Raw genomic sequence first — 21,077 nt, 5'->3', positions numbered from 1 at the left:
AATACCGATAGATGGCGCTGTACAACAAAAATAGGCTAAAAAGACTCAAAATACACATTTGCAACTCATTTTTTTCCAATGTATCAAACATGCAATCACAAGGACCTTATAGATGCAGGGGAAATTGCTCAATGTGGTTCCCTTCTTCAAGATATAAAATCTGCTTTCTGTGGATAGCTTGTTCGACCGTGGATCGTAATTGAGATGCTTCTCACGTGCAGAGTGAAAATGTCTTGCAAATCTGTCAAGGTTACCAGACGTCTTCGATAAGCAAGATTTTTTTAAGCATCCCCAAATTCAATAATCACAGGGATTAAGATGTGTAGAACGAGATGGTTAGGTTGCCAGAAATGCGCAACTAATTACTCTATCATTAGTAAAATGTTGCCGAAGAAACTGCTGTACACAGAGTCCAATGTGTGGAGGCGCTTCACCTGGCATAAAGGTAAATAAATCAAAACATGGACGCTGTTGCATTTGGGGTGCAACAAAATGTTCGAGCATGTTTTGGTACCACATGGTCCTTAGCACAAATTCTCAAGTCGACGAAATTCTCGAAGTGTACCAGCAGCATTTCCTTTGTTTTCATAAACCAACTTCACAAGCAAAGCGTGAAGCCATCGCTTATAAGAATGACATTTTCCCAGCTTGGGAAATTTTCCCTTTTCTTTCTATGCCTAGAACAGCAGCAACTTAATTTAGTTTAGTTATATTAACATCCCGTTTTAAAGCAACACTATGGCTATTTTGGGACGGATCTCGTTATTTTTAACCGCGGTGAGATAACGAGGACGACACCTGAGCTGCCCCCCCCCCCCTCTCCACATCACATACACTAGTGGGAGGACGTTTGACCCGGACGGATTTAACGTACACCAGACTCGCTTACACGACGGTTCTTCAGTGGAATCGGGTCTCGAACCTGAAACTCTCCAGTTCCGAAGCCGAGACCTTACCAACAGGCAGCAAAGCAATGGTTTATGCAAACTTTTTGTGCCTACAGTGCGAAATTGCAGTACAATGATAGTTTTCAATTTCTTAATTTTTTTTTCATACAAGCAATAGAAATTAAAAAGGAAAAATTCCATATCGCATGTTTTTTTGTGTGATTATTTTTGCCTGTTTTCTGTTGTACAGCGCCATCTATTAGTGTTCCTGAAACTAATTTTTTTTTGTATGTGTAATCCTTTCCCCCTTGTCTTAAATAGTATGTTCAACCATTCTGGAGCCTTTACATTGAGTAGTTTGCTGTATAGAGAGCTCAGAGTAGGGGTGTTTTGAATTTGATCACTTTGTATATGTTTTAAAAGTCTGCAATGAAATTGTATCATTAATTCACAAAGATGTTTATCATGACCTTACTAAACGTTTAAATGGACATTCGGAAATGGGCCATGAAATAAAGTAAAACAAATTTAACAAGTTTTATTTATCTTTGCATCTTCTTTTAGTTTGAATACTTCAACCCGAAAGTTCGCAACATCAATATTTTCAACTTCTATTTAAAGCAAATGTACAACTTGTTTTTTATTTCTCTGTCTAACAACTTTTCATCAACTTAATTTATATTTTACAATTTATCCATTGATTTCACACAAACAATGAAGATTGCTTTTCCCAATGTAGAGTAGGATCCAAACTGTTAAATTCGATGAAGAAATTTCTTCAAGTGCCATTTTTCATCGAAGGGAAATTTGTTCACTTATTATGTCTCGTTTTGAGAAGAATTTAATTTCTTTTCCTAATAAAGTAGTTCTGCTAAAATTGCTAATAAATTTAATAAATATATTCATCATAAATAAGTTCATTCGAATATAAATCTTCAAAAATAAGTTAACTGTTATGATGAGTTTAGTTTAGTTATATTAACGACCCGTTGTAAAGCAACATTAGGGCTATTTTAGGACGAACCTCGTAATTTTGAACCGCGGTCAGATGACGAGGACGATACCTGAGCTGGCACTTCCCTCTCCAAACTACACCAGCGGAAGGTCGCTTGTACCTAACGGATTTAAATGTGACAGACCCCCTTACACGACGGTCCTTCGGTGGAATCTGGTCTCGCACCTGAAACCCTACGGCTCACGAGCCGAAACCTTACCACCAGGCCACCGTGACCCCATTTGTTATGATGAAATATTGATTCCAGATTGAATTATGTGAGGCAGTGTCGCCAAAAGGTACATAAAAACGCTGATAGTGACAAAATAAAAATAAAAACAAGGATTCGTTAAAGAAATATCCAATTTTCATTATTAGCACTTCAATTGAAACCACATTAGGCGATTTTCGTTTGAGAAATCTTTTAATTTGGCGATCATGACGAAATCTTAAACCTGAAAAAATTCGAGAAAGTTAGAGAGACTCAGTAAAAAATCCGGAATTCTACTGCAAGTCACCAAACTAGTATTGTATAACTAAACAAGGAAAATAATAATAATAATATAAAATTGAAATCTGCTATCGCAACTTTCAAGTTATCATGTGAGAACATTATCATTATTATCACTTTGAGAAAATCCGGTTTCACCTGTTTTATTATTATTTTAGAGAAAAACGATAATCTTTTCCAATAAAGATAGTTCGAGATTTTTTTTTTTTTTTGCCAGCTAAAAAGTTAGAAAATAAAAATCACAAGAATATATATATGTAAACATAATTTTTTAATTCAGTTTAGAGGCCGAAGCGAGAGAAGAGACGTTGAATTTTTAACTTCGTTTTATTTGATCCCGGGTGGCATGATTTATGAACAAGCAGAAGCGACTAGCACAATACAGAACGGCACAAAACGAAAGAAGGAAAAGCTGAAAGAGAGGAAAAATGCTTTTCCCAATGCTTATATACTGTCATATTTTGATAGGGATTTTCTACACGTGGCAATCACAGCCAAGGGAATCACAGGGATCTTTTAAAAAGAATGTGCTTGGCTGAGCAGTTTTTATCCCTTCACTCGGAGTGCGGGAGCTTGTCGGCTTTTAGCCGATTCAGCAATTTTAAAAACTCGTGTTGAATTGAATTAATTAAATAGAAATAGTGGAATAGGATTAGGAAATGAAACTGAAAGTTAGGAAATTAATTGTTTAAATTAGATTTTAAAATATCATTACACACATACACATATATACCTTTCGATACCCTCCTCGCTGTTTCGCGTTCATTCCCGTTTTTTTCTTGCCAGGATCTTGTGCCAGAAATCTAAATCTAAACCGTTTCTTTCTTCGAGCGATAACTTTTTACGACCCATGCCCAACGCATTCTCAGGCTTCGAAAACCTCAAATCAAAACAGCATCATGTTTTCAAATGATGATAATAACAATTATACAGTCATCATCATCAACAACAAAGGAGGGGGGGAAATAAAAAAATGGGCATACCTCTGTAATTTTTTTTTTTTTTTTTTTTGTTATCGCCTCTTCACAAAATTAGTGTCGACTCAAAGGGACAGGTTTGCTCCGATTGACAAACTGATTAACCGATTTAATTCATTTACAATCTCAAAATTTTACCATTACGGCTATCAATTTTTTTTTTTTTTTCCTGGATCGATTTATAGTCATGGAATTAACCTCCCAATAAAATTTTACGGAATTCTAAGCTTGATTGCGCGAACAAGATATTGAAAAATGACACTTCCACTTTTAAATGAGTCATGAACTTTGATATCATAGAAATTTTTGCCTATTTCTTAAAAACATTTTCACTCACTAAAATAAAATTATCTTATTTCATAAAATCTCAAAATAAATGCATACATTACACAAATTTAATATATATATATATATTTTATGAATAAACATGAATTAGGGGAAAAAAAGTGAATTTTAACATAGTACGTTTTCGCAAAGGATAAATGCTGATATGCTAAAATATCAGAATCCAATAAAATTGTGAGAATGCCCCACATTTCAAATCAGACGATTTCAATGTAAATTTTGTTTTCGTAAAAATATTTTTTTCACAGACAGACATAACTCCAAAAATCTTAAACGATTCACGAATTCATGGAAGTCTGAAACATGGAAATTCCTCAAAAATCTCAAATTCGAATTCTTTGACGATTACAATAATTCGTCTATGCTTCTTATAAGTGAAAGTAATTTTTAAAAAGTACATAATTTGTAATACACTTAAGGAAATAAATATTAGACATACTTCTCAAAAGAGGAGAATTATTAGAAAGAGTAGGCATCATTAAAAAAACAAAAGAAACTTTTGCATGTCTGGAAATATAAGGAAAAGAAAATTTCATTTGTCTGGAAGATTCTGCTAAAACTTCCAAGCAAGTGCAGCCATTGAAAAACTTTCATTTCAAAAATTGTTCATAATGAAAAAGCATATTTCGTCTAGCTTCAACTATCTTCTTATATTTAAAAGTAAGGATCTGTATGGAGAAATGTAATTTCCCAGCCCCTTTGATCTTTATGACCACAAACAAATTTGGCTGAGATATTCCTCATATTTATAACATATAATATTTATTAATCACATAACAAAAACATATTGCACAATTCATTTTGATTTTAAACTATACTCTATCTTAAGATATTTAAAATACTATGATTCTGTAAAAATATGATAAAATGAAATAAAATCAAAGCAAGTCATTAAGCATGGGGAGATAAAATGTGAATAGGAAAGGAAAAAGCGATATTGGGTGACAAATTTAAAATATCCAAAATAAGCAAATATTTTTAAAAATAACTTCATTCTTTTAATCTGAAACATTACATTACATTACATTACAGTACAAAGTCCATTGATGGTACAAATCCACTCAAAATGCACCAATTAAAATGCTTGTAAAAAACCTGAACAAGTTTCAAAGTTATATAATTTTTAAGCATTTATTTATTAACTACATACCATTGGCAAATTTTAGGCATGTCATTGGCAAACACAATCGATAGACTAATATGATATATTAGTCTATAGATTGATTATTAGTTACAATAAACTTGAAATTTTAAACCCTATGAGCCCTGACCGCCCAGTATCTTTCCGTTGGACAAGGGCCTGGCTCAGGCGCTTTGGGGCGGTTAAATGAGTTTAAAGGGTGAAAGGTAATTCTCGACGAGCGCTCATTTAACCACCCCAAAGCGCCTGAGTCAGGTCCTTGTCGAACGGGGCGATATCAAGTGGTCTGGGCTCATAGGGTTAATGGTTAATTCTGCTAATATATACCAATTGTTATATATAAATGATAAACACATAAAAGTCATAAAATGAAAATTAAAAAAAAGGAATTTTAAAAATATTAGATACATTAATAAGAGAACTGAAGAATATTGTGAGTATTTTAAATTTCAAATATAGGGTGGATTTGTATTCTTAAGATCATCATTGAAGAAATGTGCAGAACTTTTCTCCAAATTGTACTTAGAGAAGCACTGCAATAAGTAGTCTTCCTACATGGATTCTACATGATATTAAGTAAAATAAATTCAAACATAATAAATAAAAACAATTTTTTATTTTATTTACACTTAAATTATATATTAGTTAAGCACTTGTTAACCACGTTTGACAAGACCACCATTTAGTTCATAGACGAGTCCTCTTTCGGCCAAATCTCTCAAAACTCTCGCTATATTTTTGCAGTCATCTAAAAACAAAAAGAAACATTACTTTAATTAATGAATGAAGGAATTAATTTATACAATAACAAACACGTGTTATTTAAATTCTTAGAAAAGATTTAAAACTATAAGATGCGATCAATATCAAGAACTTGATATTTTTCAACAACACAATTTCACTACTTCATGTTCCACAATTTTTAGAAACAAGCACTAAATGCACTATTTACAAATACATTAATAATATGCATAAGCAACATGGAAATCTTACAGGTCAAATAACATAAAATGCATTTGGGAAAAGAAATATTTTTCTATGAGCATGGAAAAGTTGTTACAAAATCAAAAGTATTGATAGCAGTTGTTGCCAAGTGTTGGCAACAAAATAGCCAAAAACTGGCCCATTAGCACTAGTTCCACAAATTGTGGTAGAATACTAGTACCAATTGTAAGTACTGGTAATACAAAGTAAAAAAAAAAAATACTTGCTAAATACTGGCAATACAAAGTAGCATAAATTGTAACCACATGCTGGCCACAGACCTTAGCACACTAATGTTAGTGCTGTACTAACAGAAAAATACAAATAAATATAAAATTAAAGATTTTTTTATATTATTAATTTTGCATATTTGTATTATTTGAATAATTAATATGGCAATATTATTTCTTAGAAGAAAAGCCAGATTTTACATTATTTTTTAAAAATATTAACAGAATTTACAATATTTCACAAATAATTTACATACACATTTTAAGAATCTATGTGACATGATGAATGAATGAATACAAAGTTCCATACAGTTAAATTTATGTGCTATTTGAAAACAGAACTGAATATAATCAGATGATGGAGACAACTTGAACCAACTCCAAATTCTATCAGTGAACGGATGGTTGACCATCATTGATTTAATTTTATGACATTCACAAAGTGAATGTTGTTAGAATTTTTTTTAAATGAAATGACATTTACAAATTTAATCTAGTGTAATCATTTGTGAACTTGCAATCTTCTGATCATAAGATTATCATACTTTTAAAATTTTGTACAACAAAATTCAGAAGAAATATATATATGATTGTAAAAGTATTTTTAATTAAAGATCAATGTGCATTCTAAGTAGAGTACTTATTATCAAAACATGAAACATTTAAAATTTTTACTATTCAATTATATTTGTAAATAAAAATTTTATATATTTTTTTAAAAAATCTGAAAATACTATAAATAAATATAAATAATAGGTCACAATACTGAATTCATTTTTGATGAGGGTTAAAGTGATGAACGAGCCATTTTCATAATAACCAATTTCAATTCATATGTTGGCTTTTATTTTTATTAATAAGATAGTTGGAAATTAAATCTTGCAAATCTAAAACATTTTGAAAGACATTAAGAATTCTATTACTTAGTCTTAAATATTCTCATTTCTTCTTTAAACCAAAATCTGCCTGAATTTTTTTTATTTCAATTTATTTATGAGATTTTTGTCTTATGAAATGACTAAACAATAATTGATAAAGATTAAAATAAAATTTTAATGCAGGCTTTATTTTAAATTTTTGTGTAAAAATTATACAATCACAAATATTTCAGAAACTGTTTTAAACCCAAAATTGAGATTGACACTCTTATTAAGATTCTTCCTGGAAGTGACCTCAAATAAAAATGAGAAGAAATGGATAAGTTAGCAGTTTCTTGCTTTCCTGGAAGGTAATGGCATGCTAATGAGTTTGTGTTGACCAAACCCTCATGATGGTAAATTTTTCAATTGGAGAGAAGTTGATGACTATTTCAAAACTGGATTTTGTACCAACATTATTATTTTAATATGGAATTCCATACATATGAATATGATGAAGTTCTGTCTTCCTATGTAGATAGTTCTTCAAATACGCAGGATGGCCAAATGCCAGGGTGGAGTGAATATTATTGCTTAACTCACCATCACTTCAAAAATGACTTGAGAAGAATGAGTGCATCTTCATAAATAATATAATAGTAATTTCAAAAAAATTTTCTTGGTAAAGTAATGAAAGTTTTAAAAGGAGACAGGAATTTTGTTTTATGATTAACTAGCTGTTTCTAGCAACCGACTAGTTAATCAAAAACAAACTGAAGATATTGATCACATTTTATTTCAATTAAGTCTATTAAATATAACTTCAGATCCATTACTATCTGAACAAATTATTTTTAAGCACCAAACTGTCCTATATATGCCAATATAGATTTTATAAGAGTCTATCAACTCCGCATGTATGACAAAGGACAGAGAGAAAAACATTGAAACTTAGAAGATCATGATATTGTTCACAAGTGGGAATGTGTTTTCTTATCCTCACCAAATTCAGCAATTAAATAACAGGAAGTATTATTCATTTGACTTTCTAACATATTAAGATAATACAAAAGGCATACTGTCTTTTGGAATCATCTTATAAAAGTCTAAAAACATGAATGTCCGAAACATGTATGAATGTAGAGAGAAAAGCAACAAAACCTTAAATGTCATGGCAAAGTTAGCAAGTTGGAACATGTCTTCTCCCTATCCTTATCAAAAGTAGCAAATATCGACATAATATGATGCACTTTGTGCTTCACAATTTACTGAAGGAAATCAATTACACATTTTGGGAACTCTATTTCTGATGAATTAAAGCTATAACCTAATATAGGTCTATAATTTTTGCTGCAAGAGGAACACCAAATTGCACTTATCTAAATTATGTTTTTGAGTTATAGCATTTGTTTATAAAATAATACACAAACAACAATTCATCAATGAATTGGGTTTAAAATTTGGTATACATCAATAATTCTGGTGATAAAATTGTACACCAAAATTTATTAAAATAATTCTTCATATTTTATAGTTATACTGATTGTGCTACCTTACAAACAGATTATAGATGAATTTCATCCAAAATTTGACAGAAATCTACAAATTTGATAAAGACCACAAATCAAATTTTATCAATAAGGATCAATGCATTTTTGAATTACAATAAGACAATCATAATTCTAAAAATGCAAATAAATACATTTTTTTTTTGTCATTCTCTTTGTGCAAATAATGAAAAATTAAGAGGAAATGAAAACTAAAGGAAATAATGACTACAACTAACCCCTTACAGTATAATATAATTCAAAAAGAAACAATTAAGTGTTATTTAAAATTTGATGTTACAGTTATAAAGTACCATGAGCATATTTAATTATACTAGTTAATACACAAGAGAGATGACACTAGCTTTGCATGGCTTTCAGAAATTTATATTCTTTAATTATTTTAAAATGAGACTTAAATTTTTTTTTAAAAAAAAAAGCAGATTTGCAACTAAATCTGGAGAGGAATTATTGCATACAGTATATCACTTTTATTGTGTACATTTACAATACATTTATACTTTTATTGCATAATTAATTTTTAGTAACTAATGATGTTCATACAATCATCAATTTGTGAAAACAATTTTGAATATTCATCTAAAGAGATTATTCATACCCCCCCCCTTTTTATATAAGGCATTATTCACTACAATAAAATAGATATTGTTTTAATAAATAAAAAATTAATTTCATACTGACTTTAAATTTTTCTATTGAATGATTGTTCATATAATTCAGTTATTTGTAATTAATATTTTTAATAATTTTTATATCCTAAATATGATTTAATGCTGTTTATAGATGGCTCTGCGTATACTCTCAAAGCATATGAAATTAAGAGATTATGAGTCAGTTGCTGTTTTCTGTCTTCAATACAACTGTTCTTTTTTCAACTTGCACAATCAAGTACAGCTTATAGTTAGTGGCAATGCTATGTATTCATTGTGAATGTCTGTGTGCGTGAATTTGAATGTCAAGAATAAATATGCAAAAGACATCCAAAGTATGATTCTTGGATAAAAGCCCACACATCCAACTATGAAAAGGTTTATGGAAAATTCAAGAATAATTTTAATATCTTTCAAAAGAGGAATTTTATCTTCAATTTTATTGTTTTTATGTAATTTTAAATTGATCGTTATTCTATAACTATAGTAAAATGACTTTTAATTTCCAAAATCATTTTATATAATAGCTAGAAATCTTAAACATTTTACATAAAGCAGTGTAAAGACTTTTTGCTAACAAAAATGTTCAGGTCAAACAAACAATCGAAACAAAATGGACAGAATTAATTGATACAATTACAGAAAAAGAAAAACAAGTTCAAATTGAGCCTTTTTTCATTCATTCATCTTTTTTAGTGAATCACTTTGATAATTATAGATCTAAAGATTGAGTGTATGCACTATGCAGTCTGCTAGTATTAGTTCCAAGCATATGTTAAAATTGAATGAGCACAGAAGAACAAAACTGGCTAAATTTAAAATATGATCTTATGTATGTTATTTTAGTATTAGCCTATTAGAATGTTAGTTTATTATTTGTTTGTATATTTAGTATTAGAATGTTAATTTGGTATTTTTTTTAAATCATGAAACTTTACTGAAATTAGTGTTCATAAAAGTTAGTAAAAGGATATAACAGAAAAATGTATTGAAATACAATATATACTAGAACTCCAAAACTAATTTATACATTTTGAATAAACATATTACATGTATAAATAATAAAATATATCAAAATTTCTTACTTCACCTTAACACATAACATATTACCAGAAATTATGTTTTCATAAGTTTTTGTGTTTCAAATTAAATTTTGTCTTTTAACATAAACTTTAATGTTTTAAATAGCATAAATAACTTTCATATAATTTGAATAACAATCATAAAATTATGTAATGGTCAACAATCTTAAACAACAAAAAAATATAAAGAGCCTTGCAAATAAAAGTATCCAGACAATAAAAGTAAATAGAACAACTGAGTGTAATGCTTTTAGATGATTGCAGTACAGCAATTTTATTATAAATATTGAATTGAATTGAAACACATGCAGGATATTAAAAAAAAAAAGTAAGTGCTTTGAATTATATAAACTACATTAATAAAACTTCATCAATTAACACAAAATATGATTATAATTTATGTATAATTAATTAAAATTATGAATTGGTTGAAGATTTCTTTCATAGAATTCTGACAAAAACATGCTTAAATCAAGAGGAATCACAAAGGTCCCTATACTTTCTAAATTTAAAATAAGTTTTGACAGATGAAAACAAGTAATAATTAATGACTTCAGAGAATCCAATGAAAGAGAACATATTTAACAGCTGCAAATTATTCTTCAGTATCCCATTAGATTTTTACAATTATGGTATATACATTAAATACTTCTAAGGTCTGACAAGATTCCATCTTCATGTTAATTAATAAGAAAATTTTTATACTATTAACCAAACTTTATCATGAAACTTTGATACTATTAATTTTTCAAATAAAAATTATTCATGAAGGATATACTTTTTGGGAAACCCTGTATAAATGCTTATAGGGAATTATAACATACCCAAACCAGAATGAAGTCTGCCTTCATGCTCTAGTTGGCAATATTTCATCATTGTTATCATATTTCTAGGATAAACTGTTGTCATCTCTGCAAAACTCTAACACAAATAAAAAATATATAATAAATTAATGGAAAGCTATAAATCTGAACAGAATTAAAATTTGTTTTCTTTAAATAATTTAGAAAAATTGGTCTTATTACTAGTAAAGCAAATAGATATCTTCATCATTGTGGAAAAAAGTATATAAATGTGGAAAACCACAGTAATAATTAAAATTCACTTTAACATTTGTTATTTATTGCATCAGAATAATCTGCAATCATATTATCAGTTAATTAGATATGTATAAAAATGTAGCACATTGTTTGCCAGCTAATGTATTAATATACATGAATTAATTTTAATGCTAATACATGTAGTCAGTCTAAAGTGTTACAGAATCTTTAGGGTGACAATAAAGGTTTTTCATTGTTAAAAAAAATTCTTATATTTTAATTAGAACTGTGAAAAAAATTAGCAGTGAGCAAACAAAATAAGTTAAAATACTGAAACTGACATTTCATTCAAACAGCAGAAATTCTTGCAAGCAGAAGAAAAATTTTAAAATTAGAGAAAGTATGCCACAAAAAAATTTCATCATAAGATATATAAGACAAACAGTGCAAAAAAAAGTAACAGTTTTGGCATTTATTAATGAATTTCAAAGTATTATATTATTTCCATAAAGTCATGAATTAAAAAAAAATTAATGAAGATATTTTTGTAAAGATTCAATATGAAAAAATAAAGACTGATTTTGACTCAACAGATATACAGTACTGTGCAAATTAATTGGGACAAGCATATTTTTTAAAGAAAATTGTTCTTTCTTGGAGATTTTCTGCCTCAAACCGGTTTCAACTGCATTTTCTTACAACATGCGATTGCTCTTGACTAGTCTATACTGGTTTGACCCTTGTGATCATGACATGTCGAAAATTTTTCCCTTCAGTTGCTGTAAGAAGTGATTGCTTGTGTGAATTGTCTCCTTCTGACATGTATTTAAAAAATGGATATCACTCCCAGAAAAAGAACTAGAATTGTTACCCTTAGTCAGCATACTTCTATGACTGTGAGGGATATTGCTGCAGCAGTTGGAGTTGGAAAATCTAGTGTTTCTAGGATTATTAATCAGCAAAAGAATTTTGGGACATTGTCTCCAAAACGAAAGAGTAAATGTGGACGCAAACGCAAGATCACACCTCGAACAGACAAATTTTTTGTACAAAATAGTACAATGCATCCTTATAAAACAAGTGGAGACCTTCAGAGATAATTATTAGCTACTGGTATGAATGTAGATTCATCGACAGTTCATCGAAGGCTTATTGAAGCTGGGAGATTTGCAAGAAAACCAATCCGAAAACAGTTATTAACATCGGCAATGAAGAAAAAACGTTTCGATTGAGCCAGGCAATATCAATCCTGGACTGCACAAGATTGGAAGAAGGTTGTATTCAGTGATGAAATGCATTTTCTAGTACAAGGGATTCGACCAAGATTTGTCAGGCGAAGTGGTGGAGAACCCATCAGGGAACAACATCTTATTCAAACAGTTAAGCACCCTCAGAAACAGATGTTTTGGGGTTATTTTACTTCTGGAGGACCTGGCAGCTTAGTACCAGTTGAAGGGATGATGAACTCTAAACAATACATTTCTATAATAGAAAGTAAAATTGTGCATATGATGCAAACGTTCTCTGGTAGTGTTGGTATCTTTCGACAAGATCTTGCCCCATGCCATACTTCTAAGCTAACAACGATTTTTAAAAAAAAAACAGAAAATAACGATTTTGGATTGGCCTGGTAATTCTCCTGGTGTAACTGCCATCGAAAATTTGTGGGGCGTTGTAAAGAGACGTTTGAGTAAAGTGGACTGCTCAACAAAGAAAACAATAATTGAGAATGCTATAAAAGCTTGGTTTCAAAATTGATCAAAAATTGATGTTTTAATTTAGTGGAATCCATGCCAAACCTTGTACACGATCTTATTCAAGATAGAGGACAAATTTGTATTAGATTGCTATACCGTGCATGTAAGTTAACATATACTAATTAAACAACATTTGTGAAAATTTTTGTGTTTGTCCCAATTAATTTGCACAGTACTGTATATATATATATATATATATATATATATATATATATATATATATGGGAATTAAATTATTTGAATTTATATCATTAGAAAGTTAATTTGTTTTTAATTTTAAAATAAAGTGAAAATTAGTTTTGTGCCATAATATTCGGTATGCACTCAAATTTTGCTTAATTTTTAATTCATTAAAATTCTAATTGATTTCAAAGAAAATCGCTACCCAGCCCCATTTTTCAAAGTGTATTTTGTATCAAATTCGGTTGCTTTAGACCAAGTGATGTGTCCTGTAGAGCGCCAAAAGACACACTTTCTAATTTATTACTATTAGACATATTAGATTCCCAAACAAACTTCTTTCTGAAAAGTTATAATAGAAAATATCATGCACATCAACGGAGTGTTTAAGAAATTTAAAAAAAAAACTATATTCAGTGGTTTGCCTGGTAATTCTCCTGGTGTAAATGCCATCGAAAATTTGTGGGGCATTGTAAAGAGACGTTTGAGTAAAGTGGACTGCTCAACAAAGAAAACAATGATTGAGAATGCTATAAAAGTTTGGTTTCGTGATGACGAGATCAAAAATTTAGGTTCTTAGTGGAATCCATGCCAAACCGAGTACAGGATCTCATTAGAGCTAGAGGAGGACATATTTTGTATTAGATTGCTATACCGTGCATGTAAATTAACCTATACTAATTAAAAAACATTTGTGAACATTTTTGTGCTTGTCTCAATTAATTTGCACAGCACTGTATTTCTTTTATTATAATTGACAAATTGAAGAACTAATTCAATTTTCAAATTGAAAAATAAAGAATTTGGCAAAAATTATATATAACATAATATTAATACACATAAAAACATGTTAATATACAATTTATATTAAGGTTATATTAACAACAGATTTCAATATTAATATAGAATTATACTGAAAACATTTGGTTAGAAGAAATTAATATAAAAAGAAGCAGCACTTTAAGTTCATTTTTACAAAAAACATTGTCAAAATAAAGTCAATGCTAATTAAAATTACAGTGCACATTACCATAGTGTAAATGTAAGTATAATTTCAATAATACATACCACTTTTAAATTGATCCAACTCCTCATATAATCAGCAACTGGTATTCTTAAGCCTTTGCACTGGATTGGAAATCTGAAAAAATATGAAATGTGTCAAGTGAAGTATATATAAATTAAATTAGGTTATACCAAAATACATAAAATATTTTGGATTGGCAAACAAATAACTTTCTAGAATTTTTTTTACTTTGACATCAAACAAGAAATTTTAGAAAATATAAAAATCATGTGTATTAACTTTGCATTGAAAATCATATCACGTAAAAGCTTTAAAAGTAACTGTTTTGATCAAGTTCACTGCCATGGTTTATGTCTGTAATTCAGATTATCTACCAATTATTTGCTGCTTTTTGCAGAAGAGAAGAGGAATCAACTAATAAAATAGGAAGCAGCAACCAACATGTCAATATTACATGACAGCAAAAATAAATTTAATCACAAATATCAAAATTTTTAGTCCACTATCACATTAAATTTGCATTAATTAAATAAAGCAGCTTGGAAATATTCCACAAAACCATATAAATTGAGATTATATAATTCTTGCATTTTAATGCTTCCAAATAAATGATATTTTTACAACAAAAATTATTAATAGAATGACTATCTTTCTATTAAATAGTAGAACTTAAAATGAAAACACAATATTCTTTTAAACTAATAATCACAAAAATATTTTTTGTTATCATACTAGTACACAGCCTTTCATTTTTTTCCTTTCTTTTTAGGAAAGTTACTTTGCCCACTTACAAACAACGCTCCCCCCTCCTACAGCCGGAAAAAATTTGTTTTAGAAAGCTTAATTTAGAATCTTACCAAATTATGTGCTTTAAATTAAGTTTGCAATGACATGCTAATTTGCTTCTCAAAGAAAGTTTTATATTTCAATTCAAAATAACTTGATTATTATTCCAAAAATTTAATTAGTTTTAATTTCCAAAAGATAAACTTCAAAACAATTTGTTCCACTTCATTTTTATTCCTATGAATACATAAAAAACTTTTTATGACATTTTTCATTCTAAAAAAGGAAACATAATCATGCACAATTAGACAGATTTTTATTAATGAGTGTTTTTTTTTTTTTTTTTTAAATTCTGAAAAAATTTTTGAAATGAAATTTTTATATTTCAATTCTAAAGAATTTTGAATGAAACGAAACTTTAATAGCATATGAAATAGCAATTAAGGTCTTTGATTATTAAAATAAATGGTTGAAAATTTATTTCAAAATTCAGAATTGAAGGTAATATATTTCAATACACAGCGAAAAATAATGTAAAAAGCAATATACTAATTTATGAATACAGTTCTGCACTGTTTGATAAAGAAAACAAATGCATTTGAATGTTATTTACAATTATGTATTCAACACTTACAAATACTTCAAATCCCAGTCACCAACAGTAACAAAAGCTATCTTAGTATTCTTATCTAAGAGTTTCTCTTCTTGCATCCACCTCTGAAATTTCTAGAGAAAAAAAAAATTTCAGAATAAATAGCTGACTTTAAATTCATTTACTGAATTATTTAACAATACTTTTATGTAACACTGCTCATTCTTGGATTCGAAAAACTTTTGTGATTTTGTGCATATATCAGGATATGTTTACATAGTCAAAATAGAGGCGAGAGGAATGAAGAAAGGAGGAGATGTTTAGATTTAACAATAAGATGAACTTATAATATTGTTGGAAAAAGATACTAATTCACAATAAAATACCCCAGAACAATTTTTGTTATCTGTAAGGGATCTTAAAGATTAAATTATGGTGAATGAATGGAATATTTAAAAATTTTGTTCTTAAAATTCGGTCATTCATTTTTCCACAAAATAATAATTTTTTAATGTTAAAATACTTCTTTTTTAATTTGTAATTGATTTTTTGATAACATTTTAAGCTTAATAAAGACAGATAATCTCAGTCACATTTAATGATAAAAATAATAAATATTATAATTATAATATAAAAAAATATTCATTGTGCCATTCTTGAATTCTTCATTGCCATGGGAAGTAGCCACATAAGCAATCAATATTCAATTCTAAGTTAAAATAAAAACTAAACAGAAACAACATGACTATCATATAAACATGGGGGGGATGAAAAAAGAAAGAATCTAATGGGACAGAAATCATGATGGAGAATTCTGGAAATGTATTAATCCTTCCACGTCTCAGCCATTAGCAAGATAAAATCGTTGAATAATGATAGTCTCAGGAAATGAAACAAACAGTATATGAATGTGATAAATTCATTCTCTAAAACCAACCATATAATACTTTAATCAATATTTTTTACAATTTTTATTATTCACAGTGCTTTTACTAATCTATAAAGGAATGAATAATTTTTATTAAATATCTTTCAGCTCACAAAAAATGAGTTTTCTTCATACTTTCAACATGGCTTTTCATTCATGACTGGCAATTGCATTTTCCTAATCAAGAAATTAAATTTCATTTTTAATGCAAGCATAAAATTTGAAAAATCATTAAATTTGGAAATGCAATTTAACTGCAAATAATGTACCAAAATCTAGTGCAATTTTTACCAAAAACTGTTGCAATAAAAAAATAGAAATCTATATTATGCATCATTCAATATATGCTAAAAGAATACAAATAATTCTACAATCATTAATAAAAGGAAAACATAAAACAAGAATTTGAAACAGCAGCAATTTTTACACTACCAGTGATTATAAAGTAAAAAAAAAAAAAAAAAAAAAAAGGATTGGAAGAATAGCATTTCCAAATTTTTAAAGATTATATTTTAAATGCATTTTATTTTTAAAAACATATTAAAACAGAAGTTAATTTCTTGATTGCCAAATAATATAGATATTTAGATGTATCAAGTAACATGTATTATTAAATTTTGATGGAAAGGATTCAAAATAATTATATTTTCAGTACTGCATGTAACAAAAAAAAATTGGGAAATTTTACAGATACTTTGTAAACCAACAGAAAAATATGAAAAATAAAAGAAAGCCACAGAGGAATATACAAAAAGAAATGATGGAATAGAAATGAACTATAACTAATCAGAATTTACAGTGGCAGATTTCTGATAAGAATAAAGAAAGCTACAAGTAGATTGATTAAAAAATAATTAGCTAAATAAATAAATTTTATACAATAAATATTATATGAGTTATAAATTATTAGGACAATACTAAAACTTTGTCAAGCATAACTGATCAGGTCCCTATCTATTTCATCACATTTAATTGTTACATTATTCATAAATATCTGAGATCTGTTTGACTATAATTGTGTTTAAATATTAAGTTGTACAATCAGGAGTCATAATAAATAAATAAAAACAAATTTCATACAGTTACAAAAATAAAAAGTATAGTCAAAAATAAATCCTTAACATGTTGATTAAGTTACAATAATTGAAAATATTAGAAAAGTAAATAACCACACAGAAAAAATTATGAGAAGCAGATATGAACCCACAAATTATTACCAAATCTTTTTATAACTACAATCTGAATATATTTCGGAATAAATTGATTATGAAAATAAATTCCTAAATGAATTGATTATTATTCAACTTAACCTGCCACCAATTTATAAAGAATTTTATTTAAAAAAATAATATAAAGTTTACTTTTATTTCGTATCTTTATTTCATTTTACAAAAAATTATATTCTCTCGTCCCGATTTATTTCATTTCATTGTTTTAGAAACTTTATTAAAATAATATTGTTCTTTCTGCTCTTTAAAATACCTTTCATACTTTGAAATATGAAAACAAGGTGAGGTATAAAGATAATGAATATTGGTATTCCAGACAAGAGCCAAAACAAGTAAAAATTATAATGACAAGATGCAAGCTTGGAACAAAATAAATAAATAAAAAATAACTTCATAAAATAAAGAATTGTACAAAACATAAACACCAAGAAGTAAAATAAGTATGTTTACTTGATTATTAACATGAATAAATTTATAGAAAAATTGGTGGAGATATTGAAAATATTGTAGAGTTATTACACAAAAGAAAATTAATCAATCTCAAAAAACAAAAACTGATTTTGAATTAGATTCATAATCAATTTTGTTCAGAAATCAAATATAAAAAATTATATTTTTATTTTGCTTAATGATAAAGGTGATGATGTCAAAGAAATTTACCTCAAATACATCTTCAAATATAGGCTGGTTATCTACCATTTCTTGTGTAATACCTGTTAACTGAAAATAAGTTAATAAAAAGTTTAGAATCAAATTATAAGAACACAAAGTCTTAAAAACCAAGGAAATATAATGAAATACCAATTATAATTAAAAGGCCTGCTGTTTGATTATTAAAATAGAAAGAATTATTTATTTAAATCATGAATATATACAAAATAAAGTTACCTAGCAAGTAAATGTTTAATAGCAACCAATAGCACAAAAAATGTGCATTTTATATCTTTCCTCAATAAATCTTAAAATTTATTAATTGTGAAATGACTTTTCACTATAAAATTCATTTTCTATGTTTAATATTTCTATTGTTATATATGAAAATTCCTAATACTTTTTGAACATAGAATGAGATAATTCATTAACAGATGAATTCAAAATACATTTTAAAGATACCTTATGCTTTAATTTGCTTATTCATTAGATGAACATCAGATTTCATAATTATATAAGGACTCATTTTGTTGGAACTCATTAGTGAGAATTGTGTCAGATGATATTAATGCCACATTAATATCATCTGACACCCTTTGTCAAAATTTTCACATAACACAAAAAAGAAAATAATTAAACACCAAAAAACAACATTAATTAGATCTGGAAAACCTTTATGGAATTACCCATCTAAATTTAAAAATCTATTATCAAGTTGATGAAGAACTGTAACTAAACTAAAATAATTATGGATTATAGAAATATACTAAGACTTATTCACTCATTATTCATGCAAATTATTTTTTTTTATAAATATAAATGTTTTTCACAGCATAATTTTTCCTTGAGAGCTCAGGATTCCTTTCTTGAATAATTCTGAATTCCCATTTTTTATGAGAATATATTTTTATTGCACAAATTTATGACTATACATTAGAAATTTATTTTACTTTAATTTAATTTATATGCATTTGAAGGAAGAAGGTTTTATAAATTTAAAAGAGAAGTATAAAAATTATAATCTTAAAAAAACATCATATTATAATTTTTAAATAATGCAATAATAACAGTTGATAAAAGGAAACTGCAAACGAATGCTTACTTGTGTGCAAAATTTTGTAAGTTCTGGATGAATAACAGGCTTAACATATGAATGAAACATTGATTCTGTTTCAAATGTTCCACTATTAATTTTTAGAACAGGAAATTCTATTACTTCCTAAAAAGAAATAAAAGTTTAATTATGATATTCCTTTAAAGATATAGGTAATAATAATAGAAAAAATCTTAGATATAAAAGAAATTCCCACAAAGTAGGAATTTTTAAGGATCCAGTTCTATACAGATAAAGGAAAATAGAACTGAACCTGCGGTACAAGAGTCTTCGGTGAATCACATGTTGCTTCAAAGTCTAGTACTAAAAAGTAATCGAACTTTTGTTTATTGAACTTTCCTGTTCTGGGAGGTAATTTCACAAATGCTGGTGTAGTAAGACTAATTTTTTCTTCGACAGATGCAGCAGTATCTGAATAAGTTCTTTTACATGTCATGTTATAGAAAGTTCTTTTTGAGATAGATGGCAACACTGCACTGCGAACAAATTTATAGAAATAATTCATGATTGGGATAAATTGTTATAATAAACCGATTCTTTAGAATTATATTACATAGATGTTGAAGAGAATAAATAGTATCAAAACACTATTTTCATTTGTTTTGGTTTGCTACTTGCGCATGGTAACTGCAAACAGTTACAGTTAATTTCATTTCCTTTATTTTCTAAACAACCATTAAATCAGCATAGTAGCTAATGTCATCTTGCCTAGATCGTGCTTCAGCAGAATATTCTGTGGGTTATACAGCTTTCTTGAATTTTCTTTCTTTTTTAGCATTTTTTTTTTTTTGGCAAACATTACTTTTAATTTGTAAAATTTAGAATATTATCTAAGTTCAACTTTTGACCAGCAGAGGGCAATGTCATGATTGTCCAAAATTCTCTTTTGGAAAATAATTATATGGAGCAAATATAAAAAGATGCGTTTTTTTAATGACACCAGATGCTCATTCCGTTAAGAATACGAATCTTTTTTTTCGTCTAGACATTATCTATTACAAACAAATCAGATTTTCAATTATTTGTTGCATATTTTAAAAATTTATTTTTTGGAAATATTTTTCAGGAATGAAAAAAAAAAATCATTACTTTATATATTTGATCTACAGCAACTATAATTTAGTATATAAATTTCTAATTCACTTACTATTTTTTGTATTTCAGTATAATGACAATTTAATGATATGTCAAGAACACTTAGTATATTCTTATTGTCAATCAAATTATATAACTACATAAAACAATATGAATTTACGAAATAATTTTTTAAATAATAGCAATAATTTATTTACTATCAGTTCATGAAAGAAAAATCTGATGATAGTTACGGAAAAGATTTTCAGAGATAAATGATGAATTGAAATAAAAAATTATAAAAGCATCCATTGCTTCATAAAAAAATTTTAAAATTTGATACTGTTTAACACTTGCTCCTTAAGATAACACTTTTATAATATTAACTCCTTAAGATAACATTTTTTTCATATATTTCATTTGTGTACAGGTGAAGCAATGGAAATTTGTTCTTAGAAAGAGAAAAAAATAAT

At 27.7% G+C, this 21,077-nt stretch overlaps 1 protein-coding gene across 1 annotated transcript; it reads right to left on the bottom strand.

The window, feature by feature from the left end:
• Positions 1-5,452: 5,452 nt before the first annotated feature.
• On the bottom strand, positions 5,453-20,149 carry LOC129972265 (ERI1 exoribonuclease 3-like). Its single transcript, XM_056086332.1, has 7 exons — positions 19,784-20,149; positions 19,519-19,635; positions 18,426-18,485; positions 15,651-15,742; positions 14,272-14,344; positions 11,051-11,147; positions 5,453-5,603 (listed from the first exon to the last, which is right to left on the bottom strand). The coding sequence occupies exons 1-7, from the start codon at positions 20,033-20,035 to the stop codon at positions 5,512-5,514; spliced, it is 783 nt and encodes a 260-aa protein (XP_055942307.1). The 5' UTR covers positions 20,036-20,149; the 3' UTR covers positions 5,453-5,511.
• Between the last annotated feature and the right edge of the window lie 928 nt (positions 20,150-21,077).

The sequence above is a fragment of the Argiope bruennichi genome, chromosome 6, assembly GCF_947563725.1.
Source record: "Argiope bruennichi chromosome 6, qqArgBrue1.1, whole genome shotgun sequence".
Classification (NCBI taxonomy): Eukaryota; Metazoa; Arthropoda; class Arachnida; order Araneae; family Araneidae; genus Argiope; species Argiope bruennichi.
Note: the sequence above shows the minus strand (reverse complement) of the source record. Positions and strands in the feature narration are given on the sequence as shown.

Coding starts and splice junctions, on each gene's coding strand:
- LOC129972265 (XM_056086332.1), bottom strand. CDS start 20,035: ATGAATTATTTCTATAAATTTGTTCGCAGTGCAGTGTTGCCATCTATC. Junction 15,743..18,425: donor TATTTGAAGATGTATTTGAG/GTAAATTTCTTT, acceptor TTTTTTCTCTAG/AAATTTCAGAGGTGGATGCA. Junction 11,148..14,271: donor GTTGGATCAATTTAAAAGTG/GTATGTATTATT, acceptor TATTTGTGTTAG/AGTTTTGCAGAGATGACAAC.